This window comes from Auxenochlorella protothecoides, assembly GCF_000733215.1.
Source record: "Auxenochlorella protothecoides strain 0710 unplaced genomic scaffold scaffold46, whole genome shotgun sequence".
Lineage (NCBI taxonomy): Eukaryota > Viridiplantae > Chlorophyta > Trebouxiophyceae > Chlorellales > Chlorellaceae > Auxenochlorella > Auxenochlorella protothecoides.
The window spans coordinates 35,668-60,246 of NW_011934475.1; the positions used below are offsets into that span (position 1 = coordinate 35,668).

The 24,579-nt window shown below is 65.1% G+C and overlaps 6 protein-coding genes across 6 annotated transcripts; 3 read left to right on the plus strand and 3 right to left on the minus strand.

The window, feature by feature from the left end:
- Positions 1 to 296: 296 nt before the first annotated feature.
- On the plus strand, positions 297 to 1,353 carry F751_4060 (VAMP-like protein YKT61; the record flags this gene model as incomplete). Its single annotated transcript, XM_011403643.1, has 3 exons — positions 297 to 695; positions 931 to 1,044; positions 1,264 to 1,353. 3 exons carry the CDS (start codon positions 297 to 299, stop codon positions 1,351 to 1,353), a joined length of 603 nt encoding a protein of 200 aa, XP_011401945.1.
- Positions 1,354 to 1,719: 366 nt separating this feature from the next.
- F751_4061 (hypothetical protein) lies at positions 1,720 to 3,517 on the minus strand (the record flags this gene model as incomplete). The annotated part of the gene is made up of 5 exons (XM_011403644.1): positions 1,720 to 1,926; positions 2,142 to 2,282; positions 2,408 to 2,529; positions 2,673 to 3,038; positions 3,352 to 3,517. The coding sequence occupies 5 exons, from the start codon at positions 3,515 to 3,517 to the stop codon at positions 1,720 to 1,722; spliced, it is 1,002 nt and encodes a 333-aa protein (XP_011401946.1).
- A 1,757-nt stretch (positions 3,518 to 5,274) lies between these two features.
- F751_4062 (Pseudouridylate synthase 7-like protein) lies at positions 5,275 to 8,437 on the minus strand (the record flags this gene model as incomplete). The annotated part of the gene is made up of 9 exons (XM_011403645.1): positions 5,275 to 5,604; positions 5,763 to 5,876; positions 6,008 to 6,319; positions 6,586 to 6,880; positions 7,065 to 7,285; positions 7,494 to 7,727; positions 7,892 to 8,017; positions 8,195 to 8,270; positions 8,361 to 8,437. The coding sequence occupies 9 exons, from the start codon at positions 8,435 to 8,437 to the stop codon at positions 5,275 to 5,277; spliced, it is 1,785 nt and encodes a 594-aa protein (XP_011401947.1).
- Positions 8,438 to 8,819: 382 nt separating this feature from the next.
- On the minus strand, positions 8,820 to 16,609 carry F751_4063 (hypothetical protein; the record flags this gene model as incomplete). The annotated part of the gene is made up of 11 exons (XM_011403646.1): positions 8,820 to 8,862; positions 9,555 to 9,634; positions 9,822 to 9,932; positions 10,166 to 10,471; positions 10,625 to 10,680; positions 10,897 to 11,215; positions 11,390 to 11,518; positions 11,747 to 13,264; positions 13,745 to 14,061; positions 15,243 to 16,291; positions 16,500 to 16,609. The coding sequence occupies 11 exons, from the start codon at positions 16,607 to 16,609 to the stop codon at positions 8,820 to 8,822; spliced, it is 4,038 nt and encodes a 1,345-aa protein (XP_011401948.1).
- A 1,257-nt stretch (positions 16,610 to 17,866) lies between these two features.
- F751_4064 (E3 ubiquitin-protein ligase UPL6) lies at positions 17,867 to 21,921 on the plus strand (the record flags this gene model as incomplete). Its single annotated transcript, XM_011403647.1, has 8 exons — positions 17,867 to 18,262; positions 18,368 to 18,932; positions 19,092 to 19,202; positions 19,349 to 19,608; positions 19,990 to 20,194; positions 20,365 to 20,744; positions 21,140 to 21,484; positions 21,766 to 21,921. 8 exons carry the CDS (start codon positions 17,867 to 17,869, stop codon positions 21,919 to 21,921), a joined length of 2,418 nt encoding a protein of 805 aa, XP_011401949.1.
- Positions 21,922 to 22,282: 361 nt separating this feature from the next.
- On the plus strand, positions 22,283 to 23,855 carry F751_4065 (hypothetical protein; the record flags this gene model as incomplete). The annotated part of the gene is made up of 2 exons (XM_011403648.1): positions 22,283 to 22,655; positions 22,786 to 23,855. 2 exons carry the CDS (start codon positions 22,283 to 22,285, stop codon positions 23,853 to 23,855), a joined length of 1,443 nt encoding a protein of 480 aa, XP_011401950.1.
- Between the last annotated feature and the right edge of the window lie 724 nt (positions 23,856 to 24,579).

Here is a 24,579-nt window from a genome sequence, read left to right on the forward strand (position 1 = left end):
ATGGGGTAGCAGCTGAACATCAGACGCGCGCCGGGCTCCCTGCCGAGTGACTTCCCTCCTAGGCACCAGCTACAGGCAGATCGTCCCGCTCGCGCATGCATATCCTCTGATACCGCTGGCACGACCAATTCGGCACAACCGCCCTGCATCGACAGGTGGAGGGACTAGGTCACCTGTCCAACCTCCCGTCACTCGCTCCTGGGCTGTTCCACCGGCTGGAGGGCACGCGAGGCTGCCAACAAACAACGCGGAACTCTACATCCTCCCCTGAATAACTGAACTGCAGATTAGTCGCCATGGTCAAGCTCACTGCCACCATGCTGCTCAAGTTCATGGGCGCAGACCGGGACCCGGTGCTCCTGGGCTCCGCAACCGACCTCTCGTCCTTCGGTTTTTTTCAGCGCAGCACCGTGCGGGAGATGCTGATCTTCGTGTCCCGCACCGTGGCCAGGAAAACCGCGATTGGAGCGCGACAGAGCGTGCAGCATGAGGAGTACCTTGCCCACGTCTACAACCGGGACGGCCTGGTGGCCGTGGTCTTCACCGATGCCACCTACCCGGCGCGGGCAGGGTTCTGCGTGGCCAATCAGGTCATAGACGACTTCACTGCCCAGGATGGGGATTCCTGGCGAGGGAACACGAGCGATGTGGAGACGGGAAACGCATTGCTGGAGGCAGCCCTCCAAAAATATCAGGTGTGTCAAGGCCTGCTGGCAATTAGGGGTGTGAGGCCATGTGGCCCAGGATCGAGCCTGTGCTCTGCAAGATATCCCTGAGCATTTTGAATGGTTGGGTGGGCTGAGAGTAGGCATGGAGCTGGGTGAGTCGCTTGTGAAGGGGCGGTTGGCGTCTCATTTTTGGAGAGATTCCTCCAACGCGCGGCTGCATAAGGCGCTGCGACAATGCCTCCCTCCACTTCGCGATTCTCAGGATCCCACAGCGGCAGATAAGCTCGCCAAGATCCAAAAAGACCTCGACGAGACCAAGATCATCTTGCACAAGACGATTGAGAGTGTACTAGACAGGGGCGAAAAGCTCGATCAGGTGGGGAGAGATGCAAGCATGCGGTTTTAACTTATTGTGAAGGTGGACAAGCCAGAAACTGAGCAGACAAGCGAGGGATTCAGTGTCCATGCACCGCTCTCAATATGATTCGTCAGGAGGGCAAGGTACCTGGATAGAATCGCCAAGCTATGTAGGGGTTGTTTCCTAGATTCTCAGCTTCTCTCATTCAACCCCTCCCCCCCCCCCCCATTTGAGCAGCTGGTGGAGAAGAGTAATGATCTTGGAATGGCGAGTCAGCTCTTCTACAAGCAAGCTCGGAAGGCAAACTCCTGCTGCCGACTCATGTGATCGCTCCCTCATCCGCTCTGTGGCTGTGCAGTGCAAAGCAGCCGCACATGCCTGCCGACTTGCAATGTATTGCCTTGAAACCCCTCAAGCATTCCTGCTTGGCGCACTTCACCGACCATGCCATTTGACTCTGTAGACCAGCACTCTGCACCCACTGCGGAATCGAAGGAGCAAGAGAATTATCTCCCACTAGGTTGCATGTGGTATACACAGTAGCAAGCTGAGTGATATGCTGGCGAGGCACAGGGGCACACTGAGCTAGGTTCTGAGGTGGCTTCAGAAAAGGGAATGGTATGTTGTAGTTGCTGGACGCTGCAACTTATCATGAATGTGTGCCTTGCCACTCCATCACACCCAACTGCTCGGTCAGGCTGGAGAGTACACCTTGGCATTGGGCGCCATCAGGGACCAGAGGGGATGCAATGCGATTGTGGACGCATGGGCTGCTGGGATGGCCAGTTGGATGAGCAGCCCTGTTCCAAATCCCAGGGCTGGCTTGATGTAGGCGAAGCGCTCGAACCAAGGGTTGGTGAATCCATGCATGTATTTGAGCTTCCCTGCCCCGAAGTCGATCTGAGAGGGTGGGCAGGGGATGCATGTGAGAGATGAGATGGGCAGAGACCAACCAATGCAGCTTGGCAGCTCAGGCAGAGACGGAGGGAACACATGGGCACTGACCGATGCAGCCTGCAACATGCCTGCTCCTTCCAGGAAGCGATGCCCCAGTCGAGGCCCGTTTTCCCGCCGAGGGCAACGTCCAGGAGCTTGCAATGGCAGCCGCAACCCACCTCGTGGAATGGGTATGCAGTGACGGCGGAGGTGGCGCAGGTCTTCAGGGAGTCTCCCTTGGCGATGAAGTTGGCTGCCAGCAGGGGTCTGGGCAGGGATGCCATCTCCTCCTGCTCGTGCAGCGCCTGCAGCGTCCCGGTCTGCGGGGTTGGGTGGGGTGGTGGCCTGATCCGCAGGCAAGGGGGTGCTGGAGCTTCCAGGGGTGCCTGCATGAAATACTTCCGGCTACGGCCTGTTATTCATGCAGGCATCCAACCCCGCCCACCACGTCTGCTCGAACCGCGATGAGCCGACGGCGGATGAGGCGGGCATTGATCTGGACGGCCGCCTCCAGAGTCGAGACTTCGCTGGCCCCCGTCGGCATAGCCAGGCCGCTCCTGGCGTCCTCTGCGGCGAGGCGGACAGGGCAGAGAGGCGATGGTATGTTGCGGTGTGGGTGCGCCTGCCACAGCCTGAGTCCCAACTTGAGCCCCTGGGCGGGATACATCGGACATTCCCTTCCCCCTGCATCCAACCCCCTCTCCACCCACCGGGCGTCAGCCCCGGCACTTGCAGGATCTGGATCGTATTTCCCATGGCTCGTTCCAGCTGGTGGGCCACCCTAGGCGCCAGCCCCAGACGGGCGTGCAAGAGCTCCACATTCACGGTGAGCAGGGCCGGGGCCCGGGCCACCAGCGGCTTACCCCCCAGCGAGTTCACCAGCACCGCCAGGAAGGCCTGCACCGCGTCGAGGCTGGAGACGGGCGGGCCGGGGATCGGGCCGCCGCCCGCCACCTCCCTGATGCGCTCCACCGCCTCGCGGGGCAGGTGGATCGTGTGCACGCCCTGCTCCGCGGCAACAAAGCGCCAGAAGGCGCCGGGCAGGGACGCCCACTGCGCCGGCGTGAGCCGCGGGTCTAGGCCCGTGGGTTTCCAGGCCGGGGGGGGGCGGCGGGAGGGCGGGACGCAGGGCGTCGTAGCTGCAGGCCTGGGTGGTGCCAGCCAGGGGCGTGCCCAGTGTCCCGCGGTACAACTCAGACAGGCGGCGGAGGAGGTGGAGCTCGTGCCGGCCGTCTGGATGGGAGGGGGTGTGGAGAGGGGGGGTGCGCTGGTCTGTCTGTGGTGGTGAGAGGGGTGTCCAGTGCTTCTGACTGGCATCCCTCCCTTCCTGCCCCTGCATGGACCAAAGCAGAGGAAGAGATGTGATGCCCCCCCCTCCCCCCATCACACACGCGCCTGCCACCAGGTGGGAGACGGTGATGGAGAGGATGTCCCCATTGCTGCAGCTGGTCAGGCGCAGCTTGAGCAGGGGCCCACTGGCGGCGCTGCCCTTCCCCGAGATGGGGGGCTCGGCGAAGAAGGGTGCCGGGGTGGAGAAGAGGGAACATCGCGCCATCGGGCCTGGCCAGGTGGGGGGGCCGAAATCCTGGATCTTGAGGTGAGCTGGGACCTGCAAAGGATGAATGCTCTTACTAAAGAAGAAGCCGAGGTGGGGCACCAATGCCTTGCATACCGGCAGATATGAAGGCTGCCAGCAGGCACCATTGTCATGACGCATGCCCCCAAGCTCGTTGCACTCTCCGCAGGCACCTTGGCGTGCGCCAACTCGATTCCAGCATTATTGCAGAGGATGGCCGTCTCCCTGTGTGGCTGCAACCACCCTGTGCCAGTCAATCTGCAGGGGGTGACACTCCAGGTAATGCAGGGGCTTGTGCATGTGCCGCTGCGAGGTGCCTGCCAACGCCCTACGAAGCGATCCCCTGGCATGGCTGAGCGCCCGAGGCCATGGGAGTCTACCAACATGTTGCAACCTTGAGGCCTCATCACCTTCCTGCAAGGTAAGGAAGCTCTGGTAGGAGCTTGGTCTCTATGCAGCCGGCCAGCCTGTCGGGGTCGATGGCTGTCGATCCCTGGGAGCCATCCCTGCAGAAGAAAAGGGAAGTGCTCACGCTCCAGGCCGCCGTCAGCTGGCTGCTGGCATTCGTCTGGAGATGGAGTGGTTGTGAGTGTGAATCAATGGCCAGGTATCTTGAGGCTGGTCTAGATGCTGTATCTCATAAAGCAGGGCATAGGGCCAGCGATCTCCACCAAAGCAGTCCAGAAGGGCACCTTTACGATATTGTGAGCGCGGGTGGCGTCGTGGTCCCTCACACGCAGTACGCGGCGATAGACTTCTGTCTGTTCCCTCCATGCCACATGCTCCTCCGCGGTGATCGGCAATTTGTGTAGTGGTACGGCAGTCCGTGATGAGGACGTCAGACATGCTCGAAACACATGCGCGTGTGGTTGACTATGGCGACATCTGCGATGTAGGACAGCGCGGCACTTCTCGGCGCCGAGCACGATCGAGGAGTCGATAGCTTAATGGGGACTGGCATATATATCTGCTGCAAAATCTCGCTCGGCGCACCTCGCGTGTGCTGCGCGAGAGAGTCGATGCCACATGAAGTGCGAATTCGAGTGCAGATCCCCACCACGCCTTGGAGGGGCGAGTTGCAGCCCGAATGAGTATGAGTGCGTTACTAGATGCAGAAGATCGACTTTCGCATATTTTCTATATCATCAGGGTTTAATCTCGAAGCTCATGTCGGACAGGATCATCTTGCGAAATCGACGGCTGGTATTCCAGAGTGCTCTCGGCAGTGACCTCGTTTGACCGTCTGCTTCCTGGGTGAACCAAAGTGTCCTGCCCATCCACCAAGATCTTCCATCGGTAGCTTGAACCTAGCAATTTTTGAGCAGTGCGCGAGTCGATGAGGAGCGTCAGCGATCTACGGCAGTTGCACATGGACACATCACATCGCGAAATCAGCACACATACAATGAACCCTAACACTTGTGACTCTTGCAGAGTGCAGCACGGTCCTGTGCATGCGCTCATGTTCTAGGAATGTCGATCGCCAGCTCTGAGGCACGAACTGCCAGCTCCGTGGCAGATCTGACTGCCTCAGTGCACATAACCTCGAATAAATTCCCAGTTACCCTGTTTGATTTCCATCTGTCGCTGGACGTCTGCAAGTAGTTTGTCCCGAAAGGGGCGCAGGTTCGAATCCTGCCGTTGTCGTGCGCCGTGACAACGTGGCCGAGTGGTTAAGGCGCAAGCCTGCTATTCATTCCAGACCTTTTGGAGAGCCGCACAACATGCAGCAGGGTTCAGACAGGCGGCCCAGCTCTGGGCAGGGCCGCATGCAGCGCCGCGCCGGACTGCTTCGTCAGCTCCCTCACCACCATGGTGGCGTAGGAGGAGGGAGCCAGGCTGAAGGCCAGTCGCAGGGCCAGGAGGGCGCCCCCGGGCTCCACTCCCTGCCCCTCCGCCAGGTCCGTGTCCTGTGCAGAGTGGCGCAGCAGCTCCCACTCGACGTCGCCCGGGGAACCCAGCACGAGGCGGTACGCCCCCGTCTGTCCCGCGAGGGTGAACCCCGCAGTCCCATGCGCTGAGGTCTCCAGGCTCAGGCCGTCCTCGGCCAGCAGGCGGGCATACTCCTAGACACAGTGGCGCAGGGGCGAAGGAGTCTTTGGAGCACGCCTTGAATGTGTGCAGCGTTGAGGTGGTGGCCAGAGCCGGCACATGGTAAGGACGGTCATACAATCATGCACCCAGCACCGCTGACCCTGCTGCTCTGTCTTACTGCAGCCACTACCTCGCCGGTGGCATTCTCAGGTAGACGGACGCTGCTGCCTGGCAGCGGGAGGAGCAGGTCGGACATGGAGTATGACCTCGTGTCCAGGTCCTCTGCTGAAATTATGTGCACCGCCTGCAAAGGGTGGATGGGTGGGTATTTGAGTGTGTGTCAACGACCTTCCCAGCGCATGTCTGCACACAAGGAAGTGGGGAAAACGTGCAGGCCAGAGTAGAATTTCTACCATGCCCAACCCAATGCCTCACCATGTTGGCAGGGGCGGCCGCCTCCTTTGCGTTTGCTCCGGGCTCCGTGAACTCCACTTCATTCTCAGAATGGAGGGGCACCTGGTCTGTGCTGCCCACAAACTCTTGGCTGCCATCAGGCCCACCCGCACCGGTCTTGCTCTGTGCCACCAGGTCTCCGACCAGCAGTGCACTCCTGGACTGGCGCAGCCGGAAGCTCGCCACTGAGTTCCAGAGGTAAGACTGGTAGGCATGAATGTACATGGTGCGCAGGTTCCGCGGGATGGCTTGGACTGCTGTGAGGTAGTTGGTGGCGCCATGCTTCAGCAGAGCCTGTGGGATTTTGGGAGGGAAGTGACCGGGTGTGATGAAGCAGTCAGAGTGCGCAGGAGTATGTGCACACAATTGCCTGGTGACGCTGCGTCTGTAGAGCAGCGGAAGGTGACATGGCAGTAGCTTCCAGCAACCAAAAAGCATCATTGAACCAGGAAGCTGGCATCGAGGACGATCTTTTTAAACTAGGTATTGCCTCACAAGTGCCTTATCCCTGTAAGACCACACCCATGTGCCAAGCCCATCAGCACACTGAAATAGGGTACCTGGAGCACAGCTGTCTCAGCAACTGCAAATCCGGGGGTGCCCCTCAGCGCGCTCTTGACCTCTTGGAGGCTGGTGGGCAGGACATCCGGACCGGCCCGACCAAGGATGCTGGCGACAGCCCTGTCCCACTGCCCTGCCAACAGAGCCCTGCCAATGGCATGTGTCGGGATGGGGCCGCTGCCAAATCGCTGCAGGCCAAAGTAGTTTATGAAGCCAGAGGCAGCGAGGGCTGTGCACGCCGCCTTGACGTCTTCCTCTGCATCAGGTGGGAGCCCCCTGAGAATGAGCTCAAATCTAGAATGGGATGGGAGGAAAGGTTAGGTGAGCCAGGTTTGCTCGGCTGGCTGGGCACGTGGCATCCAGGGGCACCCTCGCAATCGGTCTGGGTACAGAACTCGGGATGTCTTGTGTTGCAATGCAACCCAAACAAGTGATCTCACAGCCTCTCAACCCCAGCCTTTACCAGGCATGCACACACCTGTTGCCCCCCAGTTGACCCAGGTGTAGCTCCTCGTCAGTGAAAGAAAAGTCACCCACACTGATGCCCCGCAGCTGTTTGGCAGCTGTGGCCAGGCGCCCAGGGTCGACCCTGAAGGCGGTGACTTCTTGGCAGGTGCAGCCCCTCTTGTCCTTGGTCCCCGCAATCCCAAACACCTTGGCGGAAACATGCAGCTTACTGCCTAGCAGAGAAAGCGCGGCCTGGGGGGAAGTGTTGGACGTGAATTGGGTGTGGAGGGCTGTGGGCGTGAGACCTGTAGGGCTGCCTCAAGTCAAGCCTTTGCCACACTCTGGTGCTGTTGACAGCGTCGGAACCTCCTCCACCTGTCAGTGTGGGTACCTTCACACTACATAAACCCAAGGCCAGGATTCCCATGCACATCCCTTCCCGCATACCTTTCCCACCCACCTGAGACTCCATGTTCTCCTTGTACATGGTAAACTTCACATACCGAGCGTCACCGCCAGCCCACTCACTGCGCCTCCTCTTGATCCCCTTGCCACCCCCCAGACCGAGCTCAATGCTGCCCTCGGCTCCTGTCTCGGTCGCCAGGGTCGGCCAGGCCTTGAAAATTCCGTGCACCGCAGTTCGTTGCGCCTTATCCTGAAAGGGGCCCAGGTGAATGCGCTCCGAGGGAGGAACCTGCGCGTTGGGGGGGGGGCCTCGCGCTTTGTACTGGGCTTCTGCTGAGATCAGCGACCACCTCGCTGTCCTGCACGAGGTTTGGGGCAGAATGCACCAAGTGGAGCAGAACCCACATCCATGAACACCCCATTATGAGCACAAGATGCCATGCCACCACTGACCGAGCCATTCTTGACGCGTTCTAAGAAGTCAAGGATGTCTGGTGAAGCGGGGTTGCCCGTCGCAGACTCCAACTTCTGGATGAGCTCCTGAGCGGAACACAGGGGCACCTCACGAGCCTCAGCCGCCTGTTGCAAGGAGACAGCGTTAGGTGATGGCTTGCGATGCGGTTTACTTCCCAGGCCAGAGAATTGGGCTTTTCTGGGCGCTCTGCCCATGCTTACAGCTGCATGCAAATACGGCTTTGCTAAATGGTTCTGGTTCTGCTGACAGGAGATGCCGTGGACACCCAACTACATGCTGACCTTGGGGACGGTGGTGTTGACCAGTCTTACGACGCCTCCCTCCTGGCGAATCTCATTCACGCGAAAATCAGAGTACCTGAGGAATGGATGCAATAAGCGACGGGAGCTGAGGGGCCCCTGGGCAGAGTGCTGTCACAGGATCCAAATCCGCTACAGCCCGAATTACCTGTGCTTGAGGGTGGCGGCGAAGCCCTGAGCATCATTCGCGTATGCGACGATGCCCACATCGGCCTCCAACACCATTAATGTGGGAGAAGCTGTCCAGGATTCCTCGTTACACCTCAGTCTCGTAAGGCGGCAGCCGGCAATCGCTGGTTCGAAGGGGTTACCGGCGTGGATTCTGGGTTTGGCACCAACAAGCGGGCTGTGGGGTATGCAGCAGACAGTACTCGAAGACTGGTGGAAAACAGCGAGTCTCATTCAAGGCGGAAGTATTTCTGTATATACATGGAAAGCAGCGTCGCGAGGTCCTTCCGCGAACTTGCATAGGAATTATGACTAGGCCATTCTTTCCGACACTCTAGTCAGGGTCATGTAACTCCACTGGGTGCTCACACCTCAGGTCAATGCCATGCTGCTCAGAGTCCCAGTCGGGACTTGATGGCTATCAGCAGATCTGGATGCTTCAGCAGGAGGCTCTGAAGGCGGACTGGGTCTCGGAGGAGTGCCTGTAGCAATGGTGGGCACAGTGAGGTTGTAGGGAGTATGCGGATATGACAGTGCAGTGGGAGTTTGGAGCAATGACAATGAAGATGTGGCCTCAGCAGGGCGAGAACATTTGGTAAGGATTTCAGTAGTCTGGATGCTGCGGACACAAGTACCCTCAACATGCCACACACAGGAAAAAGACTCCTTCCAATTCGAGGCTCCAATCACACTCACCATCGCCGCCTGGGGGTCTCCAAGAAGCTCTTCAGGTCCAGGTGCGGGTCCCACTCCATGCAAAACGCTGTCACGCGGCTCGGATGCCGTCCCTTCCGGCAATGGAGACGCCCCGGGCATGATTACAGGCGGCTGCGGCGGCTCTTCTGCACCCTGTGCTGCCACAGGGTCTCCTGCTGAGCCGGGCGAGGCGGCCCTGCTCCTCTCCGAACTGAAGTGTCTGGTCTCCTCTGGCTGCCCGCCCGTCCTTGCCACAGGCACCACCTCCTTGGCAGAGCCTTTCGCGATGGCATCTGTGTTCGCCACATCAGCGGGTGCGCCGCCCTTCTTTCCCTCTCCACTGCCCGCCAGCTGCCAGGACAGGTATTCACGGGGCGGGGAGGGTGGGGCCGCCCTGCAAGCCAGGCGGCCCAGGGGGCAGGGCGCGCCTGCCCGGAAGGTGGTCATGGCGTCTTCGGCCCCAGCCCCAAGCGCACACGTATCTGCCATGGGGCGCGTGTCGACCTTGACGAGGCGCTGCGCCGCCGCCTGGGCAGACAACGCCGAGGCGGGGACGACCTGCTTTATTCAGGGAAGTGCGAGAGACAAAGGGTAATGTGAATTGGTCATGTGAAGCAGGTATGCAGCGTCCTGCCTTGGAAATTCAAGGGTATCCGTTTCTTCCATGCAGCTCTTCACAAGATGCGAGCCAAGAGACGGCATGAGTACAATCCCCGACCCTTGAGCCCCTTTGCAGTCATCGCACCCGTGCCGCAACATTATTCCAGAACAGGACGAGGAAGGGATCTTGCACGAGGAAGCCCCCCGAGGCGTCCTCTGGCCTCCATCCCAGCACATCGGAGTGGGGAGGCTGGGCCTGCATGCAGATCAGTTCGGGACATGTCAACACAGAGCCTCATCGGCAACTTGCAGCTGCATCTCAGCCAACGGCATGCCACCAGTCGCCCTTGGATAGGCTCAGAGCTGACGCAAACACATGAAGGAGATCCAGCAGAATAAGCCCTACAGAGTTGCAGTGCAAGACCACCTCACAAAGGTTTATGAAAGGCATTTGCCCAACCAGGCATTCCACCCTCCACAAATTCGCACCTGCAGAGCCGCCTCCAGGGCTGCATACTTGGCATGAGCGGGCTGCATCGGCCACTCCCTGTCCTGGTCATATGTCTCACACAGCTCCTGGAGAACACCCCGGTCCAGCAGCAGGCCCTCCGCCCTATCAGCCGCCCACTTGGCTGCCAGGCCCAGGCGCGTACGGGCGTGCTCGCCAGCGGCGCCAGCCTCGGCGACCGACGCCGCATGCCGCGCCACCAGCGCATTCCGTAAGCCCGCCCGCCCGTGCTCCGAGGCGGCCAGGCAGCGCATCACGCGCCGCGCCAGCGCCCCCGCGTCGGCCCCCTCACGCAGCGCGGAGGCATGAGTCATCAGCGCCGCCGCCAGCGCCGCCGCGTCCCCGGCGCGGGGGCCGTCGTCAGTGCGCTCGGGTGGCCTGTGGCCAAAGCCAAGGCCGGGGCTGCACAGCGGCAGGCAGGCCTCCAGGGTGGAGAGCACCAGGGCCGCCCGCTCCGGTGCCAGGGTGGCGGGCATGCCCGGGTAGTAGGCCAGGCCTGTGGAGTAGGGAGGGTGAAGGAGACGAGACTGGGCAGGAAGACAGAGGCCGCCGCAGATGCGTACCCCGTCGGCCAGAGCACTGCACGGCGTCATTCCGACCATTTCCGAAGGAGCATATGGCGAGGGACCCAGACCCAGGGCTGCATGTTGCAGCGCAGGGTGGACCCCTTCCCCTTGGAGCACACACCACCCAACTCGAGGCCCTTACCCACCCAGGATCGTGGCCAACCGGCCCACCAGGCCCGCGTCCAGCGCTGCTGCCCTGAGCGCAGGGCGGTGGAGCAGGGGCACCGCCAATTCCAGCAGGCCCCGGGCTCGGTGTAGCAGCGGGCCGGGGGCTGTGCCAGGGGCAAGGGCGGCCAGCCCGCCCAGACCCCTCGCCAGTGGGCGCAGCGCGACCTCGCCCAGGTTCGGGTGCAGGCACGAAAGACGGGCGAGCAGCTTGCCCAGCGCGGCGCGCAGCAGGCGCGACTCACTGGCGGTGCCGTGCTCCGCCAGCAGAGCCAGGGACCGTGCGTGGGCTCGCAGGGCCTGTGCATGGGGACAAGGGAGGGTGGAGTTTGCTCGGAAGGTGACGTCGAGCTCAGGCATGGAGCCACCGTTGACTGCAGACCGTAGCCCGGGCCGGAAGTGCAACAAGAGGCTGGCTGCCCCCAAAGACGCCAACCCAATCCCAATCAGCAAACACACAGCCTCCCAGCCCACCTGAGCCAGTCGGGAGCGGAGGGTGCGCTGGCAGGGAGGGGCGCTGGGTGCGCTGTGCCCCACCGGCAGCCACTCCTCGGGGCAGAGGTCGCCCAGGAGGCAGGTGGTCGTGAAGAGCCACGCCGGCAGCTTCGGTATTTGGGCAAGAGGGGGAAAGGGGGGGAGGGTAGTTCCAGGTAGCAGTGGGGGTCGGATCAAGCTCTGTGTGATCTGAGATGCTCGGTGCGGGTACTGAAAGGCTTGCCCAGCTCCTGCCCGCATGCCAAATTGCAACAGGCGACGACGCCCGGCAACTGGCTTCGCCCCCGACCATTTCCCCCACATGCCCCACTCAGCTCCACCCCATCAGAACGGCACCTGAGGCGCAGGCTCGGGCCCACTGTCGGCCGCGCCGGCCTCCGGCCAGGGCTGCAGCAGTGGTAGGCCTCCTCTCTGGCTACCAGGCTCCGAGAACAGGGTGTCCATGAGTCTCGGCGTCCATGCGTTCTCATTCAGGAGCCAGGTGCGCAGCGCCAGGACGATGCCGGCCCGGGCGCGCCGCACGCGACCCTTCGCCTGACCGCCTGGTGCCGCCGTGGCGCTGTGCAAACCCTCTTCGACCCTCTCCTCTGTGGCCCCCGGCAACAGCATCCCGAGGCCCTCCTCGTCGGTCGCAAGAGCTGCGTGCGCCGCCAGGAGCGCGCACAACAGGCCCGGGCTCTCCAGCTCGCACCCTGCCAGACAGGGCAGCACAGCGGCGGCGGCCGTGGCCGCGCCCTCCTGTAAGGTCAGCGCAGCACACCGGGCGGCGCACCAGCCGCCGGGGTCGCGCGCCGCCCTCCCCAGGCCGCCCTCCCACGCTGCGTCGCGGCAGGCCTGCAGCGCGCGCGTCGCAGCGCCCAGGGCCGCGGATAACAGGCCGGCAACGTCCACCCGCTCGCCGGCCTCCGTCAGCGCGCGGCGGGAATGTTTCATGTGCGTGGTAGAGGGGCCGCCGGGCGCTGACCCGGGCGCGCACTGCACCGCCAGGCACCGCAGCGCCTGGTCCAGGCTCGCCCAGCCTGGAGGCTCAGTCATGAGACGGTCGAGGCTAGTACGAGGCGAGGCAACATCGGATGAGGCGACGACGGACAGGGCTGCTGACTCCACCAGATTTCGCTGGGAGTCGGTGCCATCGGCCCCATGCCCCGCCAAGTGCGCCTCCGCGTGACGCAGGACTTCGGGCAGGCCCCGGTCCCGGACCGCGACCAGCACCCCCAGCCGCACCGAGAGCTCCGGCAGCAGGGCCGAGCCCGGCCCCGGCAGGGCCTGCCTCTCACCAGGCGCGCTGGTTTCGGGGCCACTTGCACGTTCCGCACCCTTGTGATCCACACCTTCCCCGGCAGCCAGCAGGGCGTCCAGGGAGCAACCGCAGCGCGGCAGCATGGACGCACAGGTAAGCGCGAGTCCCAGCTCGACGGCGCCGGGCGATCGGGCACTGATCGCCTGCGCCAGAGCAGCGCCGGCCGCCTCGCCGCTCAGCGCCATCGCCAGCGCGGCGGCAGCCGGCTGGACGGCGGACAGCGTGCGCAGCGCGACGACTGATCCTTCCGTCCCCGCCGACCCGTGCTCTCCTGGACCTTGGTGCCAGTCGACCAAGCGTCGGACCGCAGCGTGCGCCAGAACCGCCTGGCCCACACAGGAGCGCAGGGCAGGAGGCTCCCGGTCGGAGCGCGAGTGGCCGCCGCCGGCGATGTCGATCCCGGCCCCCGCCAGCATGGCGAGGGAGGTCGGGTCGGAGCCCAGCAGGCCGAGCGTGGCAGGGCTGCTGGCGAGCTGGCTCAGGAAGGGGCGCAGGGCCAGCCCCAGCGTCCGGGACAGCTCGTTCCTGGCCTCCAGCCCCGCCGACGCCTCACCCTGCGATTTTGACAGGGGTGGGGATTGAAGGTGATGAGACAGGCTCTCTGTGGCACCGCGCATCAACGTGGGCAACCCTCCCGCAAGACCACACCTTAAGCATCCAAGCACCCCAAGCCCTTGCGGCCACGGCAAGGGACATGGCTGGACACACGCAGCACATGCTGAGCCCTGCAAGTTCCAGGCCAGCCCCCTTGGACCTCCCACGCCGCCCAGCTGCCCCTCCTCCACCCGGGTCGGTCCTCATCACGAGCATCCCGAGCACCCATCCACCAGGTCCCGTCCCCGACGCACCCTGCTCGCCAGCACGGCCTGCGCAGCCGCCGGCACGCGCAGCAGGACACAGACTGCGCGGGGCGTGCGCCGGGCCTGCAGCAGTGTCACCACGCCGGCCGCCGGCCCCTCGCCGGCGCGCAGCGCTTCGGTGAGAAAGCGCAGCGAGGCGGCGGCCTCGCCCGTCGCCCGGCCCAGCTCCGCCACGAAGGCAGTCGAGTCGGTCGTCACGGGCGCGCCCTCGTCCACGTCAGGGCGCGCTTGCCCCATCTCCGCCGCCACGCGGCCCGCCAGCTTGGCGGCGGTCCTCGTCAGCGCCGCCGCCGCGTCGGCGGCGCCGAGCAGGGTGAGGCACTGTGTGGCTAGGCTGGCGAGGAGGCGGGGCTGGGGGGTGAGGAGCCGGGATGCCACCGAAGTCCACAGCGCGTCCCGGTCCTGCTGCGCAGCCTCCCACCGCGCGTCGATGCGGGCCTCCACGACCGCGGCGTGCGCCAAGCGGGCAGAAACAGTGGGTCCCGAGGATTCTGAGGCAAGAGTGGGCTCGAGAGCCACGGGGCTCGCGCCTTCTCTGTCGCCGGAGACTACTGCGCTCCCCTGCGCCTGGTCTGACTTCCCTGGCCCAGGGCCAGACCCCGCCGGAGCAGGGATGGAGAACCCCGGGGGCCCCTCTGCGGAGGGATGCGCTGCTTTCTTGGACTGGTGTTTGTGCCGAGTGGAGGACTTGTCCCCATCGCCCACCGAGGCCGAGGTCTTGCTACCGGACCTCGTCCCGTCACGCTCGCTGCGCCTCCGGCGCTCCGACTGGTCGTGGTTGGACTTGGACTTGCTCCGGTGCTTCCCTCGCCGAGCTCCCGCTTGCAACTCGCGGTCTGGGGAGGCCCCGCTGCCTGGTCCGTGCAGCCTGCTGGCAGCATGGTCACCTTGGTCTCCTGTTCCTCTGTTTCCAGGCCGGGCCTCCACCGGCCACCCCAGCGTCGGACGGTGGGTCACCCTGCCTACAGCGGCACCGGCCGACCTCGCCGCCATGATCACCACAGGGTCCTCCTCCTCTGGTCGCCACCTCGTCGGCGCGGCAGCGGCGGGGCGGGGGGCCGCCAGGCGCGTCGGGTGCCACATCCTCACGCCAGGGGGAGGGGAGTGGCGGGGGAGCAGGGGGGGGGGCAGCAGCGCCGCTTCCTCCTCAGGCAGCCACTCGCGCTCGCGGGGCGCCGGCACCGCGACCCGGGTGGCCTGGTGTGCAACCCGCCCGGGGCCATGGTGGGCGTCCCCGGCCCGCCGCTGCTTCCTGCAGCCGAAGCAGAGTCACAAAGGGGTCTGGTGAGTGGCAACGCTGGTGTCTTGAACGACCCAGGAGCTTGGGCCTGCCTACTATATCGTCAGTGGCGCTGTCTTCATACCATTCATTCGTGACAGCTCCCAAGGTGGCATCTGCAACCAGAATTCTTGCCTGGAGCGGGCCTCGCTTGGGTCTGCATGCGCCGCCTGCAAGCTTGGCTGCGGCATGGCGCGGGGCCATCCTGAACCGGACCTGTAGTCTGCTGCCTCCTCTGTAGACATGAGGCAACAATGGCAAGGCAGGTTGGTTGGGCTAGGATACAAATGTGCCATGCACTTTTTCGCTAAACAGCCTCTCACATTCGGCATCACACTGGCACCTCCCTTCCACGAGGCCTCGCACGCTGCACCAGTGTACCCACCCTCCCACCTGGGCAGAAGCGTATGGGCTCATGCCTGCGCTTGGGTGGCGAGGGATACCCACTCGCCCCGTCTACTTGGGGGATGGTGGCCCGCGCCGGGAGCGGAGGGGGTGCCAGAGCTGTGAGCGGCTTGGCAGCATCGTTCACACTGCGTAGCTCAGCCGATCGCTCGTCCCAAGGAGAGCCCTCTGAATCGTGGACATCAGCAGTAGCGGCCTGGTCGGTGTACGGAGTCACCGCCCCCGGTCCCGCCTCACAGGCGCTCCCATTCCCTTCTTCGGCGCCATCGGGCGGCCAGATGCCGCCAGCCCCCGTCTGCGCGGGCACGGGGCACTCCCAGCGCCCCAGCAGGGCCTCGCAGGCCAACACGCCGCCGGCCTCCATGAGGACCAGGGCCACGGCCAGAGCGTGCACAGCGTGGCGCTGGGGCCAGGCGCCAGGCCCGGAGCCCAGCACCTCGGACAGGATGAGGAAGACGGCGGGGCGGCGCAGCATGCACAGCGCGGCGTCGACCCCCAGGCAGGCCAGGGCGCAGAGCGCGGCCAGGCCGCCCGCCGCCAGGTCCAGGGTCGCGGGGGGCGCCCCCGCCTCCTCCCCGGGCAGCAGCCGGCACCAGCGCAGCGCGAGGCACAGGCCGCGGTCGAGGCATCCCGGGGCCGAGGGGACGAGCGCGCCCCGCGCCAGCGCCTCCCGCACCGCTTGGCCGTCTGCTGGCGCCGCCAGCACGCCGGTGATGTCGTCGGCGAGCGCCAGCGCCTCGTCGAGGCACGGGCCCACGCCGACGGGGACCTCTGCCTGCTTGATCGTCATCGCATCGATCCCGTCCTGCAGCGCTGACAAATGAGAAACAAGGGCGGCGGCCCTGGCCTGCAGCCCCCGGGCAGTCTCCAGCACCGCAGTGGGGGTGGGTTCAAGCCCCGGCTCCAGGCGGTGCTGCAGCGCCTCGCCCAGGGTCAGCATTTGAGGCGAGGCAGGGGCATGCCGGGGCGCCGCCTGGTCCAGCCCAAAGCCATGCAGCGTGAGAGGGAGCGTCTGGAAGCGCCCCGTCAGCACTAGCCTGGTACAGATCATGTCCTGCATGGGGGTGCAAGCCTGGGTGAGGTTCTGATAATGCTCAAGAACATCACTGGCCTGAGGGGAGCAAGATGGTGTGATGACTGACAGGCCCGCAACATTCATGGCGCGCGACCCCAGACAGCCTGCCGCTCTTGGAAGACATCCCCGGGCCCCAATTTTGCATGTGCCTGTTGGGCTCCCGTCCACACCTACCCACCTTGAGCTGGACCTGCACCGTCCCCTTCTTGGGCTGTTGCACGTGCCCGGAAAGCGCTTCGAAGCGGGCGGCGTGGGGGTTGCGTGCATCCTTGCCCCACATCTGGACGTAGGCAGGAGTCACTGAGGAGGGCCCAGCAGCAGTGCCCCATGATCCGGCCTGGGGCACCGCCCCGACAGCGACCGAAGTGATGCAGGCGGGGCCAGGCAGGATGATCTGCGGGCACGTGGGGTGGGCGATGTGCATGGGTGCAGCCATGGCATGACCCCTCCCAGATTGGCCTTCAACGACCACCGCAGCAGTCATCGGGCTTCCCGCACCTCCTCAGTGTGCTCTTCAAATCTTGATTTGGTGAGGATGCCTTTCCATATCACTTCGCTGGAGCCTCTGGGAGGCTCCGATCGGGACATCGTCAGGCTCGGGCTCGGTGCCTGGCCTTACTTGCGTGCACGAGCATACCCACGTCCTCGGCGGCAGGTCTCGCGAGGTGCAGTCACGAAGCATGCACAGAGTGCTCGGGCTGTCACTCTTGTTGTGCATTGGTTCGAACGATCCGACTTTTGTGTTACTTTCATGAACTGCACGCGACACAGTCGCGTGCAGCGCGTGCTTTGCCTTTCCTCGTCCATAGATACCAGGCATCGCTTGCGATGAATCAATTGTCGATGCACATGATAGCGATGTCAAACTCATCGGTTTCCACCGTTTAGAGGGTAGCCACAGCACCTGGCGCTGCTGTGGAGTCCCCACCCATGACGAGTTCCGACTAAGTGATCGACGGGGGACCTGCAGGACCCCCTTCAGATCCGAAAGGGTGTGCGCATGGATTTCCGTCAGACAGGATTCAGTGGTAGTGCTGCCAGGCACGGCGCTGTGTCTCTGGGAGGAAGGTCTCGGCGGGAGGAAACTCGAGCGGAGATCCTGGAGCGCACGAGGAGGGAGAGGGAGGAGCGGAGGATCAACAGACTTCGTGCCAATGCTGCCACCACCATCCAGGTGGGTTGGGTGCGAGGCATGCATTGCACGCCTGCTCTACAGGTCAGCCAAAGGACCCATGCCTGTTGTCATCATATTACTCACTCCCCCTTCCCAGGCTGGCTGGCGATGCCGCCGTGACCTCATCCGAGCCAAAGAGACGCTGCGCCGACGATGGCAGGGGTGCTTGGAAGCGGAGCTGTCGGCATCCTGCGACAGGTGAGGGCCTGGGGAAGCACCTGGGATGGGCCTGGGCTTGGGCAAGTGTGTGACAGGCTCCCGAACAGGACACCCGCTCCCTGGGGGCCTGCACATCGATGCAGGGTCCTTACCTCGATGGCCATCGATTAGTTCACCCCAGCACCTCCTCTTTGCAGCTCTCTCATGGCAACTGATGCAGCCTTCCTGCGTGCCTTCATGTTCTTTGCCGACGCCAAGGTCGCAGGAGACATCCCCCTCCTGCCTCGCGCCGCGGAGGCAACGAGCCGGTCCCCGGCGCCGCTCCGCACCCTGCAGCGCCGCAGGCTCGTCGCGCTGACCTGCGCCGGACTCTGCGCGCCCGCCGGCCCCGACTCGTCGACGTGCCTCTGGCCCCTGCTGGCCCGGCTCCTGGACAGCCCAGACCGGCTCCCCCGCGTCTGCACAGCCCTGCTCCCCGGCTGCCTTGAATGGGCAGCCTGCACCGCGCTGCATGCCGGGACCGACGCCCCAGGCACCGAGTCCCTGGATGCAGGAGTGCATGGGGTGCTGAGCCTCGTCTGCGCCCTGGACCCTGCCGAGGTGCGGGGCGCGCTGCGCCGACCATCCCCCAGCACGCAGACGGATGGGGCCGGCCTTCCTCCCTTTCCTCCCACCAGCTTCTTTGGGCTGCTGAGCACACCGCAGCCGTGGCTGGGCTTCCCCCGCACGCGCAGCCTCCTTCCTGCACTGGCGGCCTTTGCCGCGCCCGGCTTAGGGGCGGGCCTGGAGGGCGCGGGGGCGGATGCGGCGATGGAGGGCGTCGACGCTGCGCTGAGCCTGCTGGGCAACCTGACGGAGGGTGCGGCGGGGCGGGCGGGCGCGCCGCTCGGCGCCGCCGACGCCGGCGCTCTCGCGCACGTGATCTGCCGCCTGGTGGCGCGCGTCGCGGCGGCCGGCGGGCAGCTGCCCGGGCGGGGGGACACTGGGACGCTGCCAGGCTCGCGCCTGGCGCCGGAGGTGGAGCGGCAGCTTGCGGGTCTGGCGAGCCACGCCTTCCTCCAGGCCCTGGTCGGGCCTCTGCTGTCTCTGGAGGCTCAGTGCGGGGGGATGCCCGGGGCGCTCGCCCTCTGCCGGCTCCTGGACGCCCTGGCCGGGGCGGTGCCAGGCATGCGCGAGCGCCTGATGCTCAAGCTCTCGGTCGGCACGCCCTTCCTCGCCCAGCTCTGGAGCGGCTACCTCCAGCCGGGCATGCAGGCCCACGGGCTCACAGGTGTGGACTCACGCCTGGGGCTGCATGGGGCAGAGGGTCCTTGCAGTACGGCCATTGTCTTTGCATCCGTGCACTGCTGTCTTCCGCAGCTTTGTGGCTGGTCGGGTTGCCGATGCCGTCCCTGGGACTCACGTGCAAGCCCCCCTCCGATCCACCCAGGCCAGCCGTGGCGAGCGCGAGGACTCGGACCACGGCACCCGGGGGAAGACCCGGGCTGGATGCTCCCGCTGTCCATCCTCTCCTCCACCTGCTCCATCCTCATCTCCACAGGTGCGATAACTCCACGTGAGGACAGGAGCTCAGAGGAAGAGAAGGGACTGGGATGTTCAGCTAATCACCCAGATGTTTCTCAACGCCGCAGGCCTGAAACAAAGCTCACCCTCTTGTTGAAATCCTCCCTCCCCTCCCATTTCCAGGCGAGGATGGGGATCTGTACGACCGCACCTTCCCCCTTCCCCTCCCCGACCTGGTGCAGGCCCTGAAGAGGGCGGTGTGGTGGGTGCTAGGTGGCGGCGAGGCCGCACGCGCCCAGGCCCAGGGCGGTCCCGGCCCGGGGCTGCAGGCGCAGGTCGTGGAGACGGCAGGTAGGCTGCTGGGCCAGCTGTGCGACCGCAACGGGCGCCGCGCCTTTGTCGCGGCAGAAGCCTTCCACGTCCCCGCCAGCTTCCCCGTCGACGTGCTGGGCGACCTGATGGCCGCGGACCCCGAGGCCGAGGGCGGGGATGCCGCACGGCGCCCGCAGCTGGGGGACGGGCGGGGCCGCGCCGCCGCGCTGTGGGTGTGGGCGCCCTGCCTCATCCCCTTCCACCAGCGCGTCCAGGCCTTCCAGCAGGCGGTGGCGCAGGCGAGCCGTGCAGAGAGGGGGTGGGGGGAGGGGCTTAAACCCCTTGCCAGGATGGGAGGGGTCAGACGCTGGTGGGCTTGCTTCTCGCTTGGGTCTCTTGCTGAAGGAACCCCTCTCCTTGCGTGTGCCGAGAATTCCAGAGGTCATGCTCCAAGCCCTTCAACCCAGAATTCCCTTTCAAACCTGTGATACCTGCCCTACCCGCCCACCCAGGACCGGGCGTCGTACTATGAGGCGGAGGAGAGCTGGCAGCTGCGCACCGGGTCTTACAGCCGGGACTTTGTGCCCGTGCGGCGGGGGCAGGTGCTGAACGACGCCTTCCAGGCCCTGGGGGGCGCTGGCGGCACGCTCAAGGGCCGCGTCCGCATCCAGTTCATCTCGGACCTCGGGTTCCCCGAGGCCGGCGTCGACGGCGGGGGTGCGGGGTGGTGCTTCACGCCCCTGGCCTGGTGACGGTTGGCTGGCAACCGCTACAATGCGTTGGCGGCGTCCTTGCTGCGAGTCATCTCGTTCCACTCATGCTTGTATCCATTCGATCGTTTGCCTATCCCACCCCATCCCCCGGCCCTTCTCCCCCTTCACCCTCAGGCCTGTTCAAGGAGTTCCTGGAGGAGGTCAGCAAGGAGGGTTTCGACCCTGGGCGCGGCCTCTTCGCGGTGACCAGCGACCAGCGGCTGTACCCCGCCCCCGGCGCGGCGGCCCTTGTCCCCGACGCCCCCCGCCTGCTGGCCTTCCTGGGTCAACTGCTGGGCAAGGCGCTCCTGGAGGGCACGCTGGTGGACCTCCCCCTGGCCACCTTCTTCCTGCAGAAGATGGCGGGGAGGGGGTGTGAGCTGCGCGACCTGGCCTCCCTGGACCCGGAGCTGGCGGCCAACCTGGGCAAGCTGCGTGCCTACGACGCCGCCACGCTGGCGGGGCTGGAGCTGACCTTCACCGTCACCGACGTGCTGGCGGGGGAGGCACGAGAGGTGGGTGTGCTTTGGGGTGGGGAGGAAGGGAGCAGGGGTTGAAGAGGAGGGGGGTGTGGCTTTTTAGAATGTCGAGGGGGCGGGGCAGAGGGTGCCCAAGGCCACGCAGGACCGGCGGAGCAGCCGTCTGGGGAAGCAGGAGGGGTTGTGATTCGCGGTATGCACGCGCATGGGGCATGCCCCACGTGCGTGCTTCCCATCGCTGCCTTCCCATCACCCAGATGTTCATGTCCACAGCCTGTCAGGTCCAGCCTCAGCTGCTTGCATGCACAATCTGTACCGCATCCCTCCACGACCCCTGCCCCTGCTGCTTCCGCTTGTTCACCCCCTCCTTCCCTTCATACACTGTTGGCCCAACTGTCACCACCCTTTTCCAAACCGCCCCTAACCCACAGGTGGAGCTGGTGCAGGGCGGCGCGAGGCGCAGTGTAACGCGGGACAACGTGATCGAGTACGTGCACCGCATGGCCGACTTCAAGCTCAATCGGCAGCTGGCCGGCCCCGTCGGCGCCTTCCTGGGGGGCCTGCACTCCATCATCCCCCCGCACTGGCTAGCGCCCTTCAGCGCCGCTGAGCTGCAGGCCCTCATCTCCGGCGGCGAGCAGGGGCTGGACCTGGCCGACCTTGCCGCCCACGCGCGGTATGGCGGCGGGTACGCCGCCGACCACCCGAGCATCTTGCTCCTGTGGCGGGCGCTGACGGCGCTCACCGCCGCCGACCAGGCCCTGTTCCTGCGCTTCGTCACCTCCTGCCCTCGGCCCCCGTTACTAGGGTTCAAGTACCTCCAGCCCCCACTCAGCATCCAGGCGAGGCGGTGGGGAGGGAGGGGGGAGGGGGGAGTGATCTCGGGCCCCGGGCTGGGGAATCAAGTGCACGCGCCAGATCGCTTGAGGTCTGATCTTGCTGAACCCGCCTGCACCTCTTTCATAGTGTAGGGATCGTGCCTCGACGCCGTGAGACACAACTATTTCCCATCATGCCCCGCCCACCTCATGCATCCCCTCCTCTCGAACCTACACAGATGGCTGGCGCGGCGACGGGGGAGGCGCTGGGCCGGCTCCCCACCGCCTCCACCTGCATGAACCTGCTCAAGCTGCCGCCCTACACCAGCCTGGAAGTCATGCTGGACAAGCTGCGATACGCCATCACCGCCGGTGCAGGTTTCGACCTCAGTTGACACATCCTGTTCATGCCCACCCGGAGAATTCATGGCAGGGGTGCCCTGCCTTGGCCCCAGCCTGTTGACTCGGACCTCGCTCTCGTCGCACCCACGTGAGCTGTTGCCCCCACCTGAGGAGAGCGCCAGAATCGGACTCGGGTGCCAGAAACAAGGCAGCGCGCGATGAGGGCAGAACGAGCCTCCCCTAAAGATCCTCATTCTTTCAAACCTCGCACATTCCTGCTCCTCAGACCGCGAGGGCCGAGGGTCGTGGTGGGTTGCAGCCTCCGGCGTGCCACCTTCTCCCGTACTTCCTCACCCTCCCTCGCCAGCACATCAGCCGGCCCTTCTGTGTCGCTCACCCTTCACTGGTTCCAACATGCCGCTGCGTCCCTGCAACCCCTCCACCCCGGCCTTCAGCCCCGTGGCGCTGTCCGTGACAGCCCGGGGCCAGGGCCACAGCCACCACGCCGGGGCCCGGGACCCTCGCCAGGCCCTGCCCCCGAAAGCCCAGGGTCGCACCCGTGCCCTTCCAGGCCTGAGCCCCTCCCCCGGCACCCAGGCCCCCGCCCCTGACGAGGAACAGGCCCCCATCCAGAAGCCCAGGGGCATCCAGACGGAGCTGGCCTACCTGCGCCAGCGCACGCGCATCATCACCCACCACTTCCCCAGCGCCCTGGGCGTGGACGACTTCATGCAGCGCATGGAGATTGCGCTGTACGCCTTTGGCTTCAGCGGCGACAACAGCATCGGTGGGCTCTTGGGGGGGTGGGGCTGGGTGTCCTGTAGGTATGGTGCGCGCAAGGGCATGTACTATTGGCAGCATCGCGACCCTTCCCTCCCATGTGCCCCTCCCTCCCCCCCTCCCCCTCCAACGAACAGCCATGGTGAACCTGTGCCGCGACGAGGTGACCTTGACCCTGAAGCAGAAGATCGACCAGGTGTTTGGATCCTCCTTCAACACCAACGGCCTGGGCGGGGTGCTGACCTGCGGCGTGAGCGGGGTGCGCGCGGGCTTGTCCCATGCCCCGGTCTCCAAGGGCTCCGGCAAGGAGCGGTACGTCTTCTTCTCCTTCCCCCACATCTCCATCGACTCGCGCGGGCGGCAGGGCACCATCTCCCGCCCCGGCCGCCCGGGGCAGTCCTGCGCCTGCGGCGCGCTGGACGGCGCGCTGGCCGACATCCGGCGCACCGGCCTGGCCGCGGCCTGCAAGGTGCCAGGCGTGCACGAACCGTTGGACCCGGAGATGACCATCCTGAAGCAGCGCCTGGCGCGGCGCCTGCGCTACGAGGGGGTGGGTGAGGAGGGCGTGCAGGCGCTGGACCTGGTGGCCATGACCCAGGTGGCGGAGCGCACCATCACCGACGACCTGGAGTACCTGATCTCCCAGACCGTGGACCCCGCGCGCGCCGACTACGCCGTGGTCACCGGCGTGCAGATCCACTCCTGGGGCACCAGCTTCGACGACGACGCGCCCAACCTGGAGTTCGTCGCACCCTCCACCATCGACGTGGTGACCAACGGGTACAAGACCCACGTCGACCTGCTGGCCCTGCCGGCGCTGACCCCGCGTCAGATCGCGCTGCTGGCGGAGGGGCCCGAGTCCGGCGGCGGCGGCGGGGGCGGCGCGGGGCCGGCCCGGCCGGGGCGCCCGCCGTCGGTCTGCAACAGCGCGGGACACACCACGCTGCGGGAGATCGACCCGCCCTACATGTACGCCAGCGCGGCGCAGCGGGAGGACCGCATGGCGCGCATCGCGGCCTACGCCCAGGCGCTGGGGCCCGGCGCCGGCGGCGAGGGCGACACCTGCTCCTGGCCGGGCTGGCAGTCGCGCCTGCGCGCCCACGAGCCCCACCGCGCCGACGACTCCTCCATCCACATCGACCAGGGTGAGGGGGACTTGGGGTTTTTTTTTTGGGGGGGGGGGGGGGGTGCGGGGTGCGGGGACTAGCGAGAGGGCATCACTGCCTGTAGGCAGGGAGGGCTGCTCGTGCCCAAATCACATGGGCCCCGTATTCGTTCTGGCAAGGATCGGCCAGGCCCCGCAGGGCGACACGTTTTTGGCAGACGCAGTCGCCCCATACTCCTCCTGCAGCCTCGCTGGACATGGCGGATTGGAAAGTCCAACCTTGATATAGTTTGTGGTCGGGGAAAATGTCCAAGGTGGTTGACCTGACCCTCTGCAGCCTGAAGAATAAGCAGCGAGCCTCCCTCCTTTTGTGCCGACTCTAATACCTAAGATGGGAAGGGTACCGGCTGCACGCAACCGTATCGTTGAATGAATGAGTCCAATGCCTTGAGCGCACCGATGTAAGCTGTGCCAGATAGGATGGTGGGGGGTCTCGAGCTCAGAGCCCATAGCTGCTGCAGGTGCTAGTTGGAACTGGATGTGCTGCGGCTCGAGACGCCAAGCATTCTGTACTGTACAGCCAGGCACATGCCGGCAAGAGTGGCACACCGCACTGTCACATGCTCGGTCCTGCCCGATCATCCATCGGCAACTCTGCTGCCTTCTGCCAGCAGGCGTTCAATGACACGTAGGGCTGCTCGCACGCCGTCCTCCCCGCGCAGGGTCTGCTCCATCTCCCTGCATCGCTGTGCCACGCCGGGGTCACGGACCAGGCGCTGGATCGCATGGGCCAGCGATTCGGCCTCGTCATCAAGCCGACCCTGGT